Raw genomic sequence first — 20,509 nt, forward strand, 5'->3', positions numbered from 1 at the left:
TTGGCAGCAAGACCTATCTGTTCTGCCTTGCCACAAAAGGCTGGGTTTTTTTCTTTGTTTGTTTGTTTGTATATATATATATTTTTTTTAATTTTTAATAAACATATAATGTATTATTAGCCCCAGGAGTACAGGTCTGTGAATCGCCAGGCTTACACACTTCACAGCACTCACCATAGCACATACCCTCCCCAATGTCCATAACCCCACCCCCCTTTCCCCTCCCCCCGCCACCCTCAGTTTGTTTTGTAACATTAAGAGTCTCTTATAGTTTGTCTCCCTCCCGATCCCATCTTGTTTCATTTATTCAAAAGGCTGGGTTTTTATTCCCTGTGTGGTAACACTTAAAAAAAAGGTTTGTTAGTGAGCCTGTAGTGTGTTTCATTTTTTGGTTAAAAACGGAAATTATTTCCTCTGATTTCATGAGCCTGGAAACTTGTCTCTGAAGCATCAAAGTGCCCTCCAAAAACACCAAGCAGGAAGAAGAATCTTCAGATCCGTTTAGAACTGTACCCCTAACAGGCCTCTTTCTTCCATAATTTCACGGTTTGTTTGGAAAACTGCCCAACTATGACACTGTATCATCTGGGATAATACAAGCCCGGTGTAGTGAGTGACGGCTGAAAGCAAGCTTGTCTTCTCAAACAGCGCAGGAGATACTGCGTGAATTCCAAACGGAGACAGAAAAACAATTTTAAAAGTGCCAACCAGTATACAAATAGGAACCCCATGTCATGAGGTAACTTTGCAAACACAAAGCCTATGAGGAGTTAGAGTTACAGAGAATTCCACCCACTGTCTTGGTATTCTCTGGTGGTATCTGGTGCTGAGAACACCACTTTAACAACAACAACTCTTTAATTTGGCCACAGGCAGAAAGAGATCTGACAATCCTACATCTCTCTGTCCCCCTGATTTTCGGCAGGGGACACCCTGCTTGGGATGTCGGGAGAGCTGGTATCAAAAGCTGCAAAGATGAGCTGAAGCAATGATTTGAGTTCAGTGTTGCTTTACTCACATGCTAATAATCCCTAAATGATGTTATATTTCATTCCATATTCACGAGGAATTCCATTGCCATAGCAACCGCAATGTGATACCAGAAGTTTTCCTGAAACTGGGGCTTAGAATATCGCCTCTCCTCCCTTGCAGAGCAAGAGGGCTGTGGTCTCCACGCAGCCCTCCAGAGAATCACCTTCCCTGCTTCGCCGACAGCCCAGGCCCCAGCCACAGAGGGGGTGTTCCGAGCTGCGGCCCCTTGAGTCCACCACCATGTCCCCCCCACCATCTCTACACACCCAGCCCCATGAGGAGTGTGTCCTCATAGTGACTTCTGGGGTACAAATGAAACCTGAGAATGAAGTCAGAACTTTTCTTTAGAAAAAGTCTGGTAGGAAAAGAGAATGAACATGGATGAATTTAGAATTACTATTTGCATGAAAAAAAGAAGGTATTTTTCAGTTTCCTCTATCAATAACTCCCTGGAAGTAGGGACAAAAGACAAACCACCATCCGTGGAGCTGAAGAGGGGATTAAATACTCTACTGCTATCTCGGGGTGGGGCTGTAGAATATTGTCCTTTACTGCCTCTTCCCTTCTAAGACCTCTGCTCCCCAGCCCCTATTACTGTGTCCTCTTGTTTCCTATTGGAACCATGGCTCTGGGGCAGGTGGGGTGGTGCCCACCCGAAGCCCCCTGCCTGCCCTCCATCCCTGCCAAGCCCCTGTGGTCAGTGAACAGGGCTTCACTGTTTGCTGGGCACTCCTGGTGGGGATGCTGGAGGACAGAGGCAGGCGGGCCTTCCCGCTTCCTGGAACGGGAGCCGATCTGAGCAGGAGATGGTGAGGACTCCTCCATGGTGTCCAGACACACGGAGCTGGGTCTGCAGAAACAGGAGCCCTGGTTCCCGTTGGGCATCTCAGCATGAGGACCTGACCCTCAGCTTCTTCATTCCTGACTCCACCTACCCAGAAGCCATGTGGGCCCCACACCTGCTGGGCAGGGCACTTGTTCCTGCCTCTGCCTTCCCCGAATGACCTGTGCCTCTCTGCTCCAGGCCCAAGGCCACGCTGGATTAAAACAGGATGACAGGGGTCACTAATACACCACACTGATGTGCCTGGCACATGGGTGTCTGTGTAGCCTCTCATTTACTTTCCTCCATACTGCCAATAGCCCCTTTCACAGCAGAGGAAAAGGCCCAGAGAAGTGGAGTGATGTGCCCAAGGTCACACAGCTGGGAAGTGGCAGAGCCAGACGGCACCCTTAGGCCTCTCTGGGAGCTGGTGGGGACTGCTGTCCACAGCACGGGCATTCACAAAATTCGTATAAAACCTCAATGAATCAGAAGGATTTGGTGGATGAATTCAATCAGCATGAAGCAGAACCAAGCCCTGATCCGTGTGCACCGGCGGCCCCCATCCTCCCCGGCTCTTGCCCATCCTCCCTTGCCGAGGCAGCTTTCATGGTGGTTGTTTTTCCCTTGTATGAAATGAGAAATGCTGTTTGAATAACCGATGGTGAGGGAGGCTGGGCGCACTCTGAAGCAGAAATAAAAACCTTTAGAAAGATGCAATTTGGGGGATATTGGAAACTGGAGAACGGAACATCAGTCTATAAAATTCAACACGGCCAATGAAGCTGGAGCAGCTGGTCAAGTGTTTTAGCGCGCGTAGGGCCGGGGTTCGGCGGGCATGAGGCTGGGCAGGGTTTTCAGACTGGGAACGTTTTTCCTGGGCTCATTTTGGCCTCATTTCCATAATGTGCCTCATGACTCCTGCAGCACTTCAGCGTGAGTGTCAGAAGCACAGCCGTGAACGTGTCCAAAGCTACTTCTACTCAGAGGGGAAGCCCGACCTGCCAGAGCTTTGCCTTCTCCAGGACACCTTCCCCCCTGACCTCGACTTCTGCTGCCACAGCGCAGACAGGATGGGAAAGCGGCCCTTCATGTGTCTGCAGGTGGCTTGGGGGGCGGCTGTAGGGGGCCAATAGACCTGTGCTCCCTTGCGGAGAACTCCCTGACATCCCGGCCATAGCACCATGAGCTTGGGTCCCATTAGGGAGAGCCTGAGCCCTGCCCCTCCGCTCTGGGTGCCCAGGCCCAGGCGGCTCTGACGCACCTCTCCATCACTGTTGCAGGCAGTTGGTGGGTTCCATCCCTTCTTCTCCCCTCCCTGTCCTACCCCAAAGGTCTGCCTAGATTCTGCTCTCCAAGGCCCCCCCGCCAAAGGCAGGGGGTCTCTGGAGGTGGACAGACACAGAACATGCCTCATTGAAATGTTGCTATTGCTACCCGGCTGAGGCTCCTGCCTTCCTCTACTGCCTTTACACATCCAACCTGCAGACTCAGCACCCTGGCATGAGAAGATCCATCCCCAAAACCAAAAGCATAGGTGCAAGGAGGTATCTTCCTACCTTTAAGGAAACAGTCCTTGCTGTGGACAATGACAATATTCCTCTCTAGCAGGCAGGCGGCTCGGTGGAGTTCACAGTGATTCTCATAAAACCTCCCATCGGAGCCACACACGGGCATGTAGCTGGGCCTGCATGCCTCCAGGCACCGGCATTCGGGCTCCCCGGTCTCTCTGCTGAGCATGCACTTGCTCCCGCGGCTGCAGAACTTCTTCCCACAGGAGGCTCGCAGCCCATCAGAAAGTCCTGCTGAACACAAACACAGAGCGTCAGCTGCAAGCATTTGGGGAGGGTGGTCAAGGGCTTCCTTTGTGGTTCCATTTGCCAGTGAAGCCAAGGGCTTGGGGTCTGGGGTGCTCAAAAGAGTCTTTGCCCTACTGACAGGAGGTGGTCACAGATGCCAAAAGCAGTGCCCAGCTGCACAGGCTTCAGGTTTTATGGCTCACACCAACCATCTAAGGCACACCAATCCTGGAAGGGAAGAGTAAACAGGGGACCACATGGAGGTAGCAAAGAGCCAATGGACCATGCCAAGTGAGAGGAGGATGGCTTGCCTTTTGAGCCATGGCTCCCGTAATTGCACTGGAGGGAATGACCTGATGGGAGGAGGAATTCTGTACAGGGGCAGGATGGGAAGGGTAAGGATGTCAGGAGTGATTCTAGGAGACACAGAGTGCCAAGCAGAGCAAGTGTGGTCAGATATGTAGGGCAGGCAGTGGGAAAAACGGCAGAGTCTAGGGAGTCAGTGTGGAGTAAGAAAGGAGAAAGCAATACTCTTAAATGTTCAGGATGGGGTCAGCCATGGCAGGGAGGCTTGAGCTTGACCTTTGTCTCTGGGTGAGAATGTGGTTCTCCAGGATACACACCACCAGCAGTGGGACCAGTAGCCTTTCTCTACCGCCCAGCCCTTTCTAGCACAAAGCAGGAAGCCACAGCTGTGGCAGGAAGGCTGAGACCTGGGGAATGGCTGCTGCCATGCTGCTGGGTGTCCCCTGCACCCAACACACGTGTCCAGTGGTGTGAGGCAGTGGTGCCCAGAGCGCACACTCCCATGTGGGCAGGCCGGGAGACCATCTTATTGCTGGAAGTGCCCACTTACACGAAAGGCCAAGCAAGCACCCCCAAAATGACATTCCATTCCACCAGAGGAGTTCAGAAAATGAGAGGTTTGCCATGCAGCATTAATGGCAGCAAACACAAGTTGAGAATAGGAAAAAGATATCGAAATACAAATAATTAAATCATGGATGCAGATTTTACGGCCACGGAAGTCTTTGCTTTTAAGTTTTAATTGTATCTTCTTCACAACTTTCAAGCGAGACAGAATGGCCCTAGTGGTCAACACTGAACCTTTGGCCCCAGCTCTGATCCCATGGGATTAAAACGTCTGGGGGAAAAACAACCTTCTTTTTCTTGTTTTCCATTAAGCCTGCTTTTCATCATTCTAGATTTGAAAGGAAAAAAATCAGTTATCAATAGATTAACTGCTTGATTCAATAATTCATTTAAATTCTTCCAGCCTTGGCAAGCTAAGAAATATTGACTTTTTCTTGAATCAAAATAAACTAGAAGGTCAAAATATCTCTGAGCAGTGTAGAAGTGCAGATCCTAAGCAGGCGTGGGAATCTTCTTTATCCACTTGGCTGATGTTTGCATGTCACAGCGGAGGCTCGGTGGCATTTATCGGCTCTGCACACGTCTTCCTGTCAAGGTTGACAGGTGAAGGGGAGCCGAGGGGTCCTGGCAGTGGGAGGCCCTGGGCTGGAGGGCCTCCACCCATGGTGTTGATGGCTGCTTTGTCACAGAGCATGTTTGATTAGCATGACTCTCTTGGGTGCTGCAAAATGGGTTACCCTGGAAAGCGCTGGCGGCTACTAGAAGAAACTAATACAGCTCTAAAGATACTGGCTTTTGTTTCTTTCCCAAGACAGCCAGAACACAAAGCACTGCTGTTGTATCACTGTTTTAATAAACTTCCCGTGTGATGGCAAAGGCACCCACTCATGGCTACAGTTTGAAGAAGCAGAGCCAAAGTTTCTGAGTGTCTGGCCTCTCAGTTCCTGCTTCAGGGTATTTGCCCTGCCCAGACTATGCTCACATTCCAGCTGACTCAGCTCCAAGCACTCACCCCCTGGGGTCTAGCACCTCTCTGAGGTGCTCACTGCCAGGGCGAGTCTGAGCCTCCCCCACACTTGAATTCCCTTCCCGAGAATGACTGCCCTGATGTCTGGATGAGAGAGACCCTGCAGGTATGGGGCCTTTGTCTTCACACAGCCTTGGACACTTTAGGAAACACAGTAGTTTTAAAAGCTGACCTCCTCAGCTCTGACTTGGTGTCACTGGTCAAACCTCAGGTTACAAGCAGAGATGAGGAGGGTAGTGGGAACACCATACCCTCATGGGGGAACCTTTTAAGGGAGACATCTCCCCTTGTCTCCTCTAGCAGAGGGCAGAGGAAAACTGGAAGGATAGAGGTACAAAGGGGAGACAAAGGTCAATGGAGGTGAGCCTTGTGGGGTAAAGGAGACTGGACTCTGGAGTGGCAGAGTAGGAAGAGACTTCAGAGTCCACCTAAACCAGCCTAAGCAGTTATAGCCAAGCCAGCTCGCAGTGGCTGGCAAGGCAGAGGGTGGGGGCAGAACCCCTGCCATCTGACCCTTTCTCCTCTCAAACACCACACACTCTGATTGCAGTGAGATCCTCCGAAGACCAGCACTGGACACCAGGCCTCCAGTGCCCATGTATGAGTAGATCACAGGTGTGATTGAGGCCTCCCCCATAGGCTGTACACTGAGGAGTCAGTGTTAAGAAAACACTCCAGCCAACCTGTGCTCACAGACATTGCCAAGAACACTCAGGTTCTCCTGACATGGAAATGGGTTGTTGGCAAATATTTGATCTTAATTATTTGCAATTAAGACAAAAGTAGCTGAACAGCCATGCATCTGCTTTTCCTAGTCTGTGGCCAGCAGGCCCGGTGTTGAGCTGGGAACGCCGTGCACAGGGGTGGGCCTGGAATCCCATCCTTGGCCGCAGAAATGTGGACCAAGCTGTGGGTTCCTTGCAAGAACAAGCCCCTTGTCACTACTTCCTCCTTGTTACTAAAATAGAATGAATTCCCCATCCTAGCAGGATGGTGATAAAACAGTAATGGGAAAGGTAACCAAGTGAGACCGCCAGCAACTGCCTACAGTATTTATGAGGACGATCATGATGCGTGAAAAAGATATAATATGCTTAATTTATAGTCATAAAGAAAGTCGTTTACCCAGGTTAGAAACTGATCATCTTACCAAATAAGCGGATTTTTGACACTAATTAAATTTACTGAACACAGTCAGAAATGGGAATTGTTACGTGAAAGTTACGGCACCAGAGAAACACATCCATCTGTACCAGTTGGTGCTAGAGATCCCCTCTGTGACTCAGATCAGGGTTCTTGATGTGAACTCACAGACCTCGGCTGCCATTGCCTCCCAGACAAGGGGAAGTGGCCCAGCTTAGTGACAGTGGAAGCTAAGCCTGTGGGACCCTGTCAAGGGATCAGAGGAGGTGGGACTTTCTTCGTCCCCCATTGCAGGGGGCCCATTTTCTCATCACTGACCATACCACATGGCAGTTTTCGAACTCTGACTCAGTCTCAGTAACCGGTTCTTTGGCGCAAAGTACAGCAGGGAGTGCTTCTCTCTCGGGGATGGTGCCGAGCAGCGCATGAGGGAAAACATGCTGGTTTTCTACTGTGGGATGCTAACCCCCATAGGCAAGCTTGCCCCGTGCAGCACTTCCCTCCAAGATCTTGTCCCTGGCTTGACTACTGAGAAGAGCCCCCTTCTCATGATGCCACCTCGGGAGGTCCCTACTCCTCATTCAGCAAAGGACTAGGGTTGAAATGCTTACTACCACATCCCACCTCACCACGAAGCCACACTGAGGTGGCGGCTTGGCCCTGAGCAGGCCAAAAAGAGTGGGCCATGGCCGCAGAAAGCATGGACAGCACCAAATCCCAGGCGCCCCATGTCGACAGCCTCACTGCTGCCTGCCGTGAGCCCCAGGCCGGCATGGTGGTGGTCTCTGGCACTGGTGGCTGGAAGGTTCCCGTATAGCAACTAAGTGCCTACCCATTGGCAGATACAGATAGATTTAATGTTTCTTTTCTGAGCAAAAATACCTACCCACCGGGGAAGTACAGTGCACAGCCTGGGTCATGGTCAGGTTTTTTAAGGACCCAGGACTGACGACTTGCCGTTGGGAGCCCCCTGTGCACACGGGTGGGTCTGGATGGGGGCGGGCGTGCCATCCAGGAGCGCAGTTCATGGTCCCATGATTCCCCAGCCTGACCCTCCTAAGAAAATGTATCCTCTCAGACAGGCCCAAGGTGGATGGGAGCTGGTGTCGTGAACTTGGACTCCCTCACGACAGAGACCGTATAAGTGCCTTGTCCGTAGCTGCAGACCCTGAGTTTGCGCCAGAGCCTGCAGAGACACAGCTCCCTGGCCTGCACCGTGCACAGGTGGAAACAGTGGGGCGCTTCCCCCACACAGCCAGGTCACAGTCCTGGAGCACCTCCTCTGTGCCAGACCTGACTCCAGGTGCTAGGGACACAAGGCACGCCATGATATGGTGCTCAGGGCAGGACACTGCATGTAGGGAGACACACAGGAGCGAGAACACAAACAGGAAACCACTGTGGGTTGTAGTCAACGCTAGGAAGGAAACAGATCGGTTGCTGTCATGGGCCAACTCTCTTGGAGTCAGAGAAGCCTTGTTGAGGTGAGAGATTTGACGTGAGACCTGAGACAGAGTGGGCAGAGCCCTGGGCCTGGGAGGGGGACGGCCTGGGCTTCACAGGAAGCAGCCCACTCGCTCGCAAAGCCCTGCTCCAAGACAGCCTTGCCAGGCAGAGGCTGGCTGCCGGCTGGACCCTTGGGAAAGTGGGGTGCCTCTGGTTCGCTGGAAGCATTTGTCAGCCCGAGTCCTGAATGTTGAGAGGAGGTCTAGTCACCCTGAAGTTCAGCACGCTGGCTCCATTCCTGGCGAAAGGGACTCACCCTCGAGCACTCCCACAGGCCAGAAGGCTCTAGGCACCCTGCAGGCTGCTGGTGGGGGAGGGAGCAGTCCCCCTGGGCTCTCACCACGAGCCACCTTGGTAGGAACCGACACAGCCTATGGGTGCCCTGGGTGCCGGGGCTGCGCCAGCTCTACCGGTGCCTGGAGAATCTCATTCACATGGGGGGGATGGGAAGAGTTACTGCTAGGGAGATTCGCATTTCCAGGACCCAGCCAGAGAGGGCAGTGTATAGAGCAGCTACTGTTGACTCTCGCATGCCCTGCTTCACACTTAGAACACAGGAGCTCATCTCCTTTTCCTTTAATCCTTACAACAGCCCCGTGAAGCAGATGCATGCATAGGCCGCACCCTGAATGTGTCTGTAGCACACGTACAGTCTCATTCTACAGATTAGGAAATACAGTCAAGAGGTAATTTGCCTGTGCTCAGATAAAGTGGGTGGGAAGCAGCAGAGCCTAGATTTCAATCAGTCTCACTCAAATCCCTTAGACATGGGACATGGGACAATCTGCTCAGCTCATGGGACAATATGCTCCTGCCTCAAGGAACTCATGCTGGGAGGGCCCACACATCCACATTTTGAGCTTCTCCGACATCAGGATACCCCCAAACATCAGCACGCCTGGCCTGCAGGATCTCTGCCACTCACACACTGAGAGTGTGCAGCTCGGAGGCCATGCAGCACTTTCTCTATGGGCCGGAGGTCTGTGGTGCTAGGGGAGGAAGCCCTGCTGGGGTCTCTGAGCATCACAGACCCAAACCCACTCCTTATCATGCATGGACCCCGTGGCCAGCGGTCCTCTCCCTCAAATGGGATGCCTCTCAGCATTAACACCTTTCTGACCTCCTTCTCTGGCTTTTATTCCCCCGGGAATTGTCCAGGTGACTGCTAGGCAGATGTGAATTCCTCTCAGTGACCCCAGAGTGGACCCAAAGCTGAGGCGACTGTATGCTTCACTAAAGCAGAATTCTGACGAGCTCTGAAAGACATGACCAAATTTGCTAGGTCCAAACACTTAACAGAAATATCCAGTTACCCATTGCTGGAAGCTAAATGCACCTTGTCATGTGTATTGCTCTGAGATTATAAACCCAGGTCCAACAAACTGGCTTCAAACACCAACCATTTGGAAAGAGCCCAAATGTCCATTGCACAGATGAATGGATAAGGAAGATGTGGTATATATATCCCTAGACTCTCTCTCTCTCTCTCTCTCTCTCTCACACACACACACACTCACACACAGGAACATTACTCAGCCACCAAAAAGAATGAAATCCGTTTGCAACAATGTGGATGGAGGGTATTATGTTAAGCAAAATAAGTCAGTCGGAGAAAGACAAATATCGTATGACCTTATATGTAGAATTTAAGAAACAAAATGGGGGAGCAGAGGGGAAGGGAGGGAAAAATAAAACAAGGTGAAATCACAGAGGCAGACAGACCAACCATAAGTGACTCTCAACTCTAGGAAACAAACTAAGAATTGCTGGAGGGAAGAGTGTTGGGGGATGGGGTAACTGGTTGATGGGCATTAAGGAGGGCATATGATGTAAGGAGCACTGGGTGTTACAGGCAACTGATGAATTGTTAAATTCTACCCTGGAAACTAATAATAAAGTATATGTTAACCCAATTGAATTTAGATAAAAATTTAATTAAAAAAACAACAACGGGGGGAGGAGTCAAGATGGTGGAGAAGTAGCAGCTGAGACTACTTCAGGTAGCAGGAGATCAGCAGGATAGCTTATCTAACGATTGCAAACACCTACAAATCCAATGGGAGAGCGAAGAGAAGAAGAACAGCAATTCTAGAAACAGAAAATCAACCACTTTCTGAAAGGTAGGACTGGCGGAGAAGTGAATCCAAAGCGACGGGAAGATAGACCCCGGGGGGAGGGGCCGGCTCCCAGCAAGCGGCGGAGCAACAGAGCACAAAATCGGGACTTTTAAAAGTCTGTTCCGCTGAGGGACATCGCTCCAGAGGCTTAACTGGGGTGAATCCCACGCGGGGTCAGCGTGGCCTCAGGTCCCGCAGGGTCACAGAAGGATCGGGGGTGTCTGAGTGTCGCAGAGCTTACAGGTATTAGAACGGGGAAGCCGGCTACAGAGACGGAGCCGAGGAGTGAGCTCTAAACTTGGGTTTACCTTGAACCGGTCTCAGGCTCGGTCAGCTTGGAGCGCGGCCGGAGGCCAGGGTGAAGGGAGCAATTGGGCGCTGTTCTCTGAGGGCGCACTGAGGAGTGGGCCCCGGACTCTCGGCTCCTCCGGGCCGGAGACTGGGAGGCCGCCATCTTCGTTCCCGTCCTCCGGACTCTACGGAAAGCGCTCAGGGAACAAAAGCTCCCGAAAGCAAACCCGAGCGGATTACTCAGCCCGGCCCCTGGTAAGGCCGGTGCAACTCCGCCTGGGGCAAAGACACTTGAGAATCACTACAACAGGCCCCTCCCCGAGAAGATCAACAAGAAACCCTGACAGGACCAAGTTCACCTACCAAGGAGTGCAGTTTCAATACCAAGGAGAGCCGCGGAATTCCAAAGGAGGAGAAAGCAAAGCACAGAACTCATGGCTTTCTCCCCATGATTCTTTAGCCTTGCAGTTAATTTAATTTTTTTTTTCTTTTTCAATTTTTTTTCTCTTCTTCTGCTAAATTTTTTTAACTTTTACCCTTTTCTTTTTTAACGTTTTTTAACTAGTTCATCTAATATATATATATATATATTTTTCCTTTTTATATTTTTTCATTATTGGTTTTCTTTTTTTATTTGTTTCTTTTCTCTTTTTTCTTTTTTTTTTTTTTTCTTTCTGAACCTCTTTTTATCCCCTTCCCCCCCCCCCTCACGATTTGGGATCTCTTCTGATTTGGCTAAAGCATATTTTCCTGGGGTTGTTGCCACCCTTTTAGTATTTTACTTACTCCTTCATATACTCTTATCTGGACAAAATGACAAGGCGGAAAAATTCACCACAAAAAAAAGAACAAGAGGCAGTACCAAAGGCTAAGGACCTAATCAATACAGACATTGGTAATATGTCAGATTTAGAGTTCCGAATGACGATTCTCAAGGTTCTAGCTGGGCTCGAAAAAGGCATGGAAGATATTAGAGAAACCCTCTCGGGAGATATAAAAGCCCTTTCTGGAGAAATAAAAGAACTAAAATCTAATCAAGTTGAAATAAAAAAAGCTATTAATGAGGTACAATCAAAAATGGAGGCTCTCACTGCTAGGATAAATGAGGCAGAAGAAAGAATTAGCGATATAGAAGACCAAATGACAGAAAATAAAGAAGCTGAGCAAAAGAGGGACAAACAGCTACTGGACCACGAGGGAAGAATTCGAGAGATAAGTGACACCATAAGACGAAACAACATTAGAATAATTGGGATTCCAGAAGAAGAAGAAAGAGAGAGGGGAGCAGAAGGTATATTGGAGAGAATTATTGGAGAGAATTTCCCCAATATGGAAAAGGGAACAAGCATCAAAATCCAGGAGGTTCAGAGAACCCCCCTCAAAATCAATAAGAATAGGTCCACACCCCGTCACCTAATAGTCAAATTTACAAGTCTTAGTGACAAAGAGAAAATCCTGAAAGCAGCCCGGGAGAAGAAGTCTGTAACATACAATGGTAAAAATATTAGATTGGCAGCAGACTTATCCACAGAGACCTGGCAGGCCAGAAAGAGCTGGCATGATATATTCAGAGTACTAAACGAGAAAAACATGCAGCCAAGAATACTATATCCAGCTAGGCTATCATTGAAAATAGAAGGAGAGATTAAAAGCTTCCAGGACAAACAAAAACTGAAAGAATTTGCAAACACCAAACCAGCTCTACAGGAAATATTGAAAGGGGTCCTCTAAGCAAAGAGAGAGCCTAAAAGTAGTAGATCAGAAAGGAACAGAAACAATATACAAAAACAGTCACCTTACAGGCAATACAATGGCACTAAATTCATATCTCTCAATAGTTACCCTGAATGTAAATGGGCTAAATGCCCCAATCAAAAGACACAGGGTATCAGAATGGATAAAAAAACAAACTCATTTGAAACCCGAAGACACCTTCAGATTTAAAGTGAGGGGGTGGAAAAGAATTTACCATGCTAATGGACATCAGAAGAAAGCAGGAGTGGCAATCCTTATATCAGATCAATTAGATTTTAAGCCAAAGACTATAATAAGAGATGAGGAAGGACACTATATCATACTCAAAGGATCTGTCCAACAAGAAGATCTAACAATTTTAAATATCTATGCCCCTAACGTGGGAGCAGCCAACTATATAAACCAATTAATAACAAAATCAAAGAAACACATCAACAATAATACAATAATAGTAGGGGACTTTAACACTCCCCTCACTGAAATGGACAGATCATCCAAGCAAAAGATCAACAAGGAAATAAAGGCCTTAAATGACACACTGGACCAGATGGATATCACAGATATATTCAGAACATTTCATCCCAAAGCAACAGAATACACATTCTTCTCTAGTGCCCATGGAACATTCTCCAGAATAGATCACATCCTCGGTCCTAAATCAGGTCTCAACCAGTATCAAAAGATTGGGATCATTCCCTGCATATTTTCAGACCACAATGCTCTGAAGCTAGAACTCAATCACAAGAGGAAATTTGGAAAGAACCCAAATACATGGAGACTAAACAGCATCCTTCTAAAGAATGAATGGGTCAACCAGGAAATTAAAGAAGAATTGAAAAAATTCATGGAAACAAATGATAATGAAAACACAACGGTTCAAAATCTGTGGGACACAACAAAGGCAGTCCTGAGAGGAAAATATATAGCGGTACAAGCCTTTCTCAAGAAACAAGAAAGGTCTCAGGTACACAACCTAACCCTACACTTAAAGGAGCTGGAGAAAGAACAAGAAAGAAACCCTAAACCCAGCAGGAGAAGAGAAATCATAAAGATCAGAGCAGAAATCAATGAAATAGAAACCAAAAAAACAATAGAACAAATCAATGAAACTAGGAGCTGGTTCTTTGAAAGAATTAATAAGATTGATAAACCCCTGGCCAGACTTATCAAAAAGAAAAGAGAAAGGGCCCAAATCAATAAAATCATGAATGAAAGAGGAGAGATCACAACTAACACCAAAGAAATACAGACAATCATAAGAACATATTATGAGCACCTCTATGCCAACCAATTTGACAATCTGGAAGAAATGGATGCATTCCTAGAGACATATAAATTACCACAACTGAACCAGGAAGAAATAGAAAGCCTGAACAGACCCATAACCAGTAAAGAGATTGAAACAGTCATCAAAAATCTCCAAACAAACAAAAGCCCAGGGCCAGACGGCTTCCCGGGGGAATTCTACCAAACATTTAAGGAAGAACTAATTCCTATTCTCCTGAAACTGTTCCAAAATATAGAAATGGAAGGAAAACTTCCAAACTCATTTCATGAGGCCAGCATCACCTTGATCCCAAAACCAGACAAGGATCCCATCAAAAAAGAGAACTACAGACCAATATCCTTGATGAACACAGATGCAAAAATTCTCACCAAAATACTAGCCAATAGAATTCAACAGTACATTAAAAGGATTATTCACCATGACCAAGTGGGATTTATTCCAGGGCTGCAAGGTTGGTTCAACATCCGCAAATCAATCAATGTGATACAACACATTAATAAAAGAAAGAACAAGAATCATATGATACTCTCCATAGATGCTGAAAAAGCATTTGACAAAGTACAGCATCTCTTCCTGATCAAAACTCTTCAAAGTGTAGGGATAGAGGGCACATACCTCAATATTATCAAAGCCATCTATGAAAAACCCATCGCAAATATCATTCTCAATGGAGAAAAACTGAAAGAATTTCCGCTAAGGTCAGGAACACGGCAGGGATGTCCGTTATCACCACTGCTATTCAACATAGTACTAGAAGTCCTAGCCTCAGCAATCAGACAACAAAAAGAAATTAAAGGCATCCAAATCGGCAAAGAAGAAGTCAAACTATCACTCTTCGCAGATGATATGATACTATATGTGGAAAACCCAAAAGACTCCACTCCAAAACTGCTAGAACTGGTACAGGAATTCAGTAAAGTGTCAGGATATAAAATCAATGCACAGAAATCAGTCGCATTTCTCTACACAAACAACAAAACAGAAGAAAGAGAAATTAAGGAGTCCATCCCATTTACAATTGCACCCAAAACTATAAGATACCTAGGAATAAACCTAACCAAAGAGACTAAGAATCTATACACAGAAAACTATAAAGTACTCATGAAAGAAATTGAGGAAGACACAAAGAAATGGAAAAATGTTCCATGCTCCTGGATTGGAAGAATAAATATTGTGAAAATGTCTATGCTACCTAAAGCAATCTACACATTTAATGCAATTCCTATCAAAGTACCATCCATTTTTTTCAAAGAAATGGAACAAATAATCCTAAAATTTATATGGAACCAGAAAAGACCTCGAATAGCCAAAGGAATATTGAAAAAGAAAGCCAAAGTCGGTGGCATCACAATTCCGGACTTCAAGCTCTACTACAAAGCTGTCATCATCAAGACAGCATGGTACTGGCACAAAAACAGACACATAGATCAATGGAACAGAATAGAGAGCCCAGAAATAGACCCTCAACTCTATGGTCAACTAATCTTCGACAAAGCAGGAAAGAATGTCCAATGGAAAAAAGACAGCCTCTTCAATAAATGGTGTTGGGAAAATTGGACAGCCACATGCAGAAAAATGAAATTGGATCACTTCCTTACACCACACACGAAAATAGACTCAAAATGGATGAAGGACCTCAATGTGAGAAAGGAATCCATCAGAATCCTTGAGGAGAACACAGGCAGCAACCTCTTCGACCTCAGCCACAGCAACATCTTCCTAGGAACATCGCCAAAGGCAAGGGAAGCAAGGGCAAAAATGAACTATTGGGATTTTATCAAGATCAAAAGCTTTTGCACAGCAAAGGAAACAGTTAACAAAACCAAAAGACAACTGACAGAATGGGAGAAGATATTTGCAAACGACATATCAGATAAAGGGCTAGTCTCCAGAATCTATAAAGAACTTAGCAAACTCAACACCCAAAGAACGAATAATCCAATCAAGAAATGGGCAGAAGACATGAACAGACATTTCTGCAAAGAAGACATCCAGATGGCCAACAGACACATGAAAAAGTGTTCCATATCACTCGGCATCAGGGAAATACAAATCAAAACCACAATGAGATACCACCTCACGCCAGTCAGAATGGCTAAAATTAACAAGTCAGGAAATGACAGATGCTGGCGAGGATGCGGAGAAAGGGGAACCCTCCTACACTGTTGGTGGGAATGCAAGCTGGTGCAACCACTCTGGAAAACAGCATGGAGGTTCCTCAAAATGTTGAAAATAGAACTACCCTATGACCCAGCAATTGCACTGCTGGGTATTTACCCCAAAGATACAAACGTAGTGATCCGAAGGGGCACATGCACCCGAATGTTTATAGCAGCAATGTCTACAATAGCCAAACTATGGAAAGAACCTAGATGTCCATCAACAGACGAATGGATAAAGAAGATGTGGTATATATACACAATGGAATACTATGCAGCCTTCAAAAGAAATGAAATCTTGCCATTTGCGACGACGTGGATGGAACTAGAGGGTATCATGCTTAGCGAAATAAGTCAATCGGAGAAAGACAACTATCATATGATCTCCCTGATATGAGGGAGAGGAGATGCAACATGGGGGGTTAAGGGGGTAGGAGAAGAGTAAATGAAGCAAGATGGGATTGGGAGGGAGATAAACCATAAGTGACTCTTAATCTCACAAAACAAACTGAGGGTTGCTGGGGGGAGGGGAGTGGGGGGGATGGGGGTTATTATGGACATTGGGGAGGGTATGTGCTATGATGAGTGTGGGGAAGTGTGTAAACCTGGCGATTCACAGACCTGTACCCCTGGGGAAAAAAAATATATGTTTATAAAAAATAAAATTAAAAAAAAAAACAAAAAACAAAACAACAACAACGAACTGTCAAGTCCAAGTCAGAAATGCCTGAAACAAGATGAAGGAAGGAAGACCTTCAACCTTCAGCTGGCTCTTTCTGGCTAAGGAGTCTGGATCTAACAGACGGCTGGTTGCCACGCTCGCCCGATGTCTCTGGCAGGACTTTTGTAGGGTCTATTTCCAATTACAGATGAACACAATGCCAAAGCATACTTTCCAAAAGCTTAAAAGCATGCCTCTCATGAGAATATAAAGTGAGGATGAGGTGAAGATTTATTTAACTCATTAATGAGGGGACCCGCAGAAGAGAAGCTGGTTCAGGAGTACATGGGTGTTGGAGACAGGAGGGGGACTGAGCTGGCCAGGCGAGGCACATGCTGGTGAATGACATACAGGGCAAGAAGACACAACTTTGGGGGCTGTGTTCTCCACCAGGTGGAAACGGTTTGCATCTTTCCTGGAAGCAAATCTATGAGTTAGTGGGTAACTGCATAGTAAAGGCCTTCAGTGAGTGGTGCACGGCGAGACACGCAAAGAGGCAACTTCTGGTCCAGATCAAAATGACCCTGGGTGAGCCCGTTAAACACTGTGCCAATATGACCTGAGAGGATGTGTCACCTGCCCTTTTGTCTTATTCCCAAGTTTTGGGTATTTTCCCCAATACCATCAAGTGCCTGCAGTTATAGATGTCATTTGAAAAGGCTGCCACAGAGTTTCACCTTTCCCCCCTACCCTGAACATCTCCTGTTCTTGGAGCGTCCAACCTCGCAGAGAGACCCCAGAAGGGAGGACACAAAGCCCCCAACCACGGAGCTCAGCTTTGCTCACGTGGGAAGAGAATTGTCATGTGGGAGGGCACCTGATGGAGCAGAGCAAGAGTGAGCCGGGGGAGCTCGCGTCACCAGACACAGGGTTGAATGGAATGTCAGTGCGGACCCAGCCCTGGGCTCCAACCCTACCAAGTCGCAGCCCTGCCAAGTCCCCTACCCCCTTTACCCTCTGTTTAAGAATGAAGATAGCAACAGTTGACTGCGTGACAGGATTGTTTTGAGGACTAAATGACATAATTCATAGAGGCTGGCACATAGTAAGTGCTCAGTTTAGACCCTCAGTTAGTGATGGGTTCAACAGGACTGGAAGCTATGAAGCCCCGTGCTTTTACTGACGTAAGTGGACACGAGTGTGGGCTGGTGACCATCGTCAGGAGGCCTGCCTTCATGAAAAGGTAAGCCTATTTACACTGATATATAAACTACAGCTACTAGATTTAAAAGGCAGGCTTGAAATAGCAAGCTTCAAAATATCTCAAGGACACTCTTCCCTTCACCATTTTCCTTGTGCTGGGGATTGGCTTGACTCATGTAAACTCTGCCCAGCCTTCAAAGTGAGGGAGTCTGGTCTCCAAGGTGAGGGAGCCCAATTCTCAGGGCCCAGGACTGAACTGCAGCTCGAACTCTGCAGGCTCCCCTCAACGCCTCAGGGCCTCCAACCTGCCAGGCAAGCCTGGAGCTCAAGTTCAAAGGCAGCAAGCCGCCTGGGCCCTGGTGCCTGCAGAGGTGTCAGACCCACTTACCACGGGCAGGTCCTGGCATCTCTCTTCCTTCTGGGAGCCCTTTGTGCTATCATGCCACCATGCTCTCTACTTTGTGTGACAACAGTGAACTGGCCTGACTCACGATTTCTAGAGTTTTCTCCCTGAGGCTTCCCATAGGCATATTCCATCTATGATGGGCTCCCAGGCTACTGGCCAGCAACTCAGCACTTCTCACAGTGCAAGAACAGCAGGTCAGATAGAATAGCACGTCTTGCAGCAGGATTCTGAGCAGCTGGAATTCATGGTCACTGAGCGCTTTGGGGAGGAGGATGGGGTGTCTCTCTGGTTTCGGGGCGATGGCCAGGTTCTAATTCTTATGTTCAGAGTGTGGCTTTGGGCTTGGCATGGAGTGGCTGCAGGAAATGCTAGGGGGAAAAAGACTGGATCTGATTAAGAGACTGCAGACACCCAGAACTGCTGGCTAGAGATCTGAGTCATTGGAGGTCGGAGGTTTTAAGGAAGGTGATACGGTGACACAGTGAGTAGTGGGCAGAGTGAATGGTATGGAAAACTTAGGATGAGAGTTTGAGACCTGGGTTCTATCATAGCAAGTCTCCTTCCTGTGTGAGCCTTCTCAAGCTTCCTGAACAGGAGTATGAAGGGCTTCTGTAGAGATCTGGTGAGATGTGAAAAACAGCCTCGTGCCTGTGAACTTGGTGTACAAAAACTCATGTCCTAACTTGCATGTCTCTGGCTATAATAAAAGTACAAGACTCTCTTCTTTCTCTTTGCCTCTGTCTGCACTATCCAGCTGTCTCAACTGGCTTGTGAAGGGTTATTTCAGAGACCTTCTAAAAAAGAAAAGCTGCATAAAAATGTGAAACACAATAGGATTTTTGCCCTTGGGAGAGTTTCTTTTGCAAAATGGTTTTGTTTTAGAGCGCTTCCTCCAAATATATTCCTGTCCCCAAGCTCCCGTTCTTTGCCTAAAGCCTCTTCAGCTTGCATCTGTCTTATTCTCTGTCACCAGACCCCTCATTTTTCCTCCCGGTACCAAGCTCTCCTGTCCCCTTCTCTGGCTCCTCGGGGATCCCTGCATCTTCGAGCTGGGGGGCCAGATGTTGCCACTCTTGATGGGTCTCCACTCTCTCGCGGATACCTCATTACGTGGGTTCTTTCCTGCCTCTCCACCAACTAATGATTCAAGGCCATGACACCACAGGCTGCTTCCAATTATTTCAAGGATTATCGTGCAGATACGCAGCATGAGGCACTCTCCATGCATGAGGCACTGTGGTGCTCCCCCACATTTATACTCCAGACTTACGAGCACGGAGGGAGCGCTACTTTCTTCTAGGGCCCTTTACCAGCTGCATAAGAGCCGCCCTCAGGTCGACACTTGGCCTTGTAGATCACTTAGCACAGATGTGTCTCACAACGATAACATGCTCGTCTCCTTGATTATTCTGCCATTTATTTTTTTAAAAATGGAGCTCAATTAAAATGTCTAATATCAGCACAGAAAAATTTACTATTTTCCAATCAGGAGGGTGTTAGTTTCTCTTCTCAAAGATCTGTCCTTTGCTCTCAATGGGATTAGCAGCCATAATATCAAAACAAAGCTTAGTAACTGGATCAAAAAGAGTATCTTTTCTTCTCTTGTCAGCTCCCACCATCGGGCTTGTCTGAGCCAAGCAGCTGCTGAGGCCTCTGACAGGTGGGCACAGAGGCTCATGGGAAGCTGGCTTTCCTGCCTAAATGAGTAGACTGTCTGCTCTATCCCTGAGTCTGGGAGAGCACATGATGACCAGAGAGTAGGAGGCTTCCTCCAGCTCTCCACAGGAGCCCTACAAGCTGTCTACTCCCATACGGAGACCCCCCCGGGGTTCGCCAACCCCATCTCAGGCTCTGTCGATGAGACCGCTGCTTTAAGGTCCTTCACTGTGTGAACTTGAGATCCAGTGAAAGGCGGTGGGAAATAACCATTTACAGGAGGGGGCTCAGATGAATGACCAAAACTGGAACAGCGAGAGGAAGAGGATGACAATTTAACAGAGACAATGTGGTACTGGAACGCCAGGAGATCCGAGCGCAGCACAAAGAAGGGTTTTCAAAAGAACTATGATTTTTGAGCCAAAAAGAAAATCAGAAGAATTTAAGGACAGAATGGTCACTATGGAGACTCAAATTACTGGCCTCCGTGATCAAGTACAGGACATATCTCAAAGCCCAGAGCAAAAATAGAAATAAAAAGGAGGCACCTGGGTGGCTCAGTCAGTTAAGTGTCTGACTCTTGATTTTGGCTCAGGTGTCCCTGTCTGGCTAAGGAAAAAGAAATAGAGGAAAACTTAAACATGGTACCTTAAATGGCCAACCACTGTTTCAGTTAAAATTAGGAGCCAGACAGGGACACCTGTCATCACCATTTTTATTCAAAAAGGAAGTATAAAAAGAAGAAAATGAAATAATCAGTAAAATTTTAG

The 20,509-nt window shown here is 47.4% G+C and overlaps 1 protein-coding gene across 2 annotated transcripts in view; it reads right to left on the reverse strand.

Annotated features, from left to right (window-relative positions):
- Positions 1 to 20,509, reverse strand: part of FSTL4 (follistatin like 4) — a 410,907-nt gene that overhangs the window by 208,719 nt on the left and 181,679 nt on the right. The window contains exon 4 of one of the 2 annotated variants that reach the window (XM_032837649.1): positions 3,415 to 3,657. In XM_032837649.1, coding sequence (XP_032693540.1) covers positions 3,415 to 3,657 — 243 coding nt within the window. Of the gene's footprint in view, positions 1 to 3,414; positions 3,661 to 20,509 lie in introns of both variants that reach the window. The other variant, XM_032837647.1, reaches the window with a different exon arrangement.

This window comes from Lontra canadensis, unplaced genomic scaffold, assembly GCF_010015895.1.
Source record: "Lontra canadensis isolate GAN:19392208 unplaced genomic scaffold, GSC_riverotter_1.0 scaffold99, whole genome shotgun sequence".
Taxonomy (NCBI): domain Eukaryota; kingdom Metazoa; phylum Chordata; class Mammalia; order Carnivora; family Mustelidae; genus Lontra; species Lontra canadensis.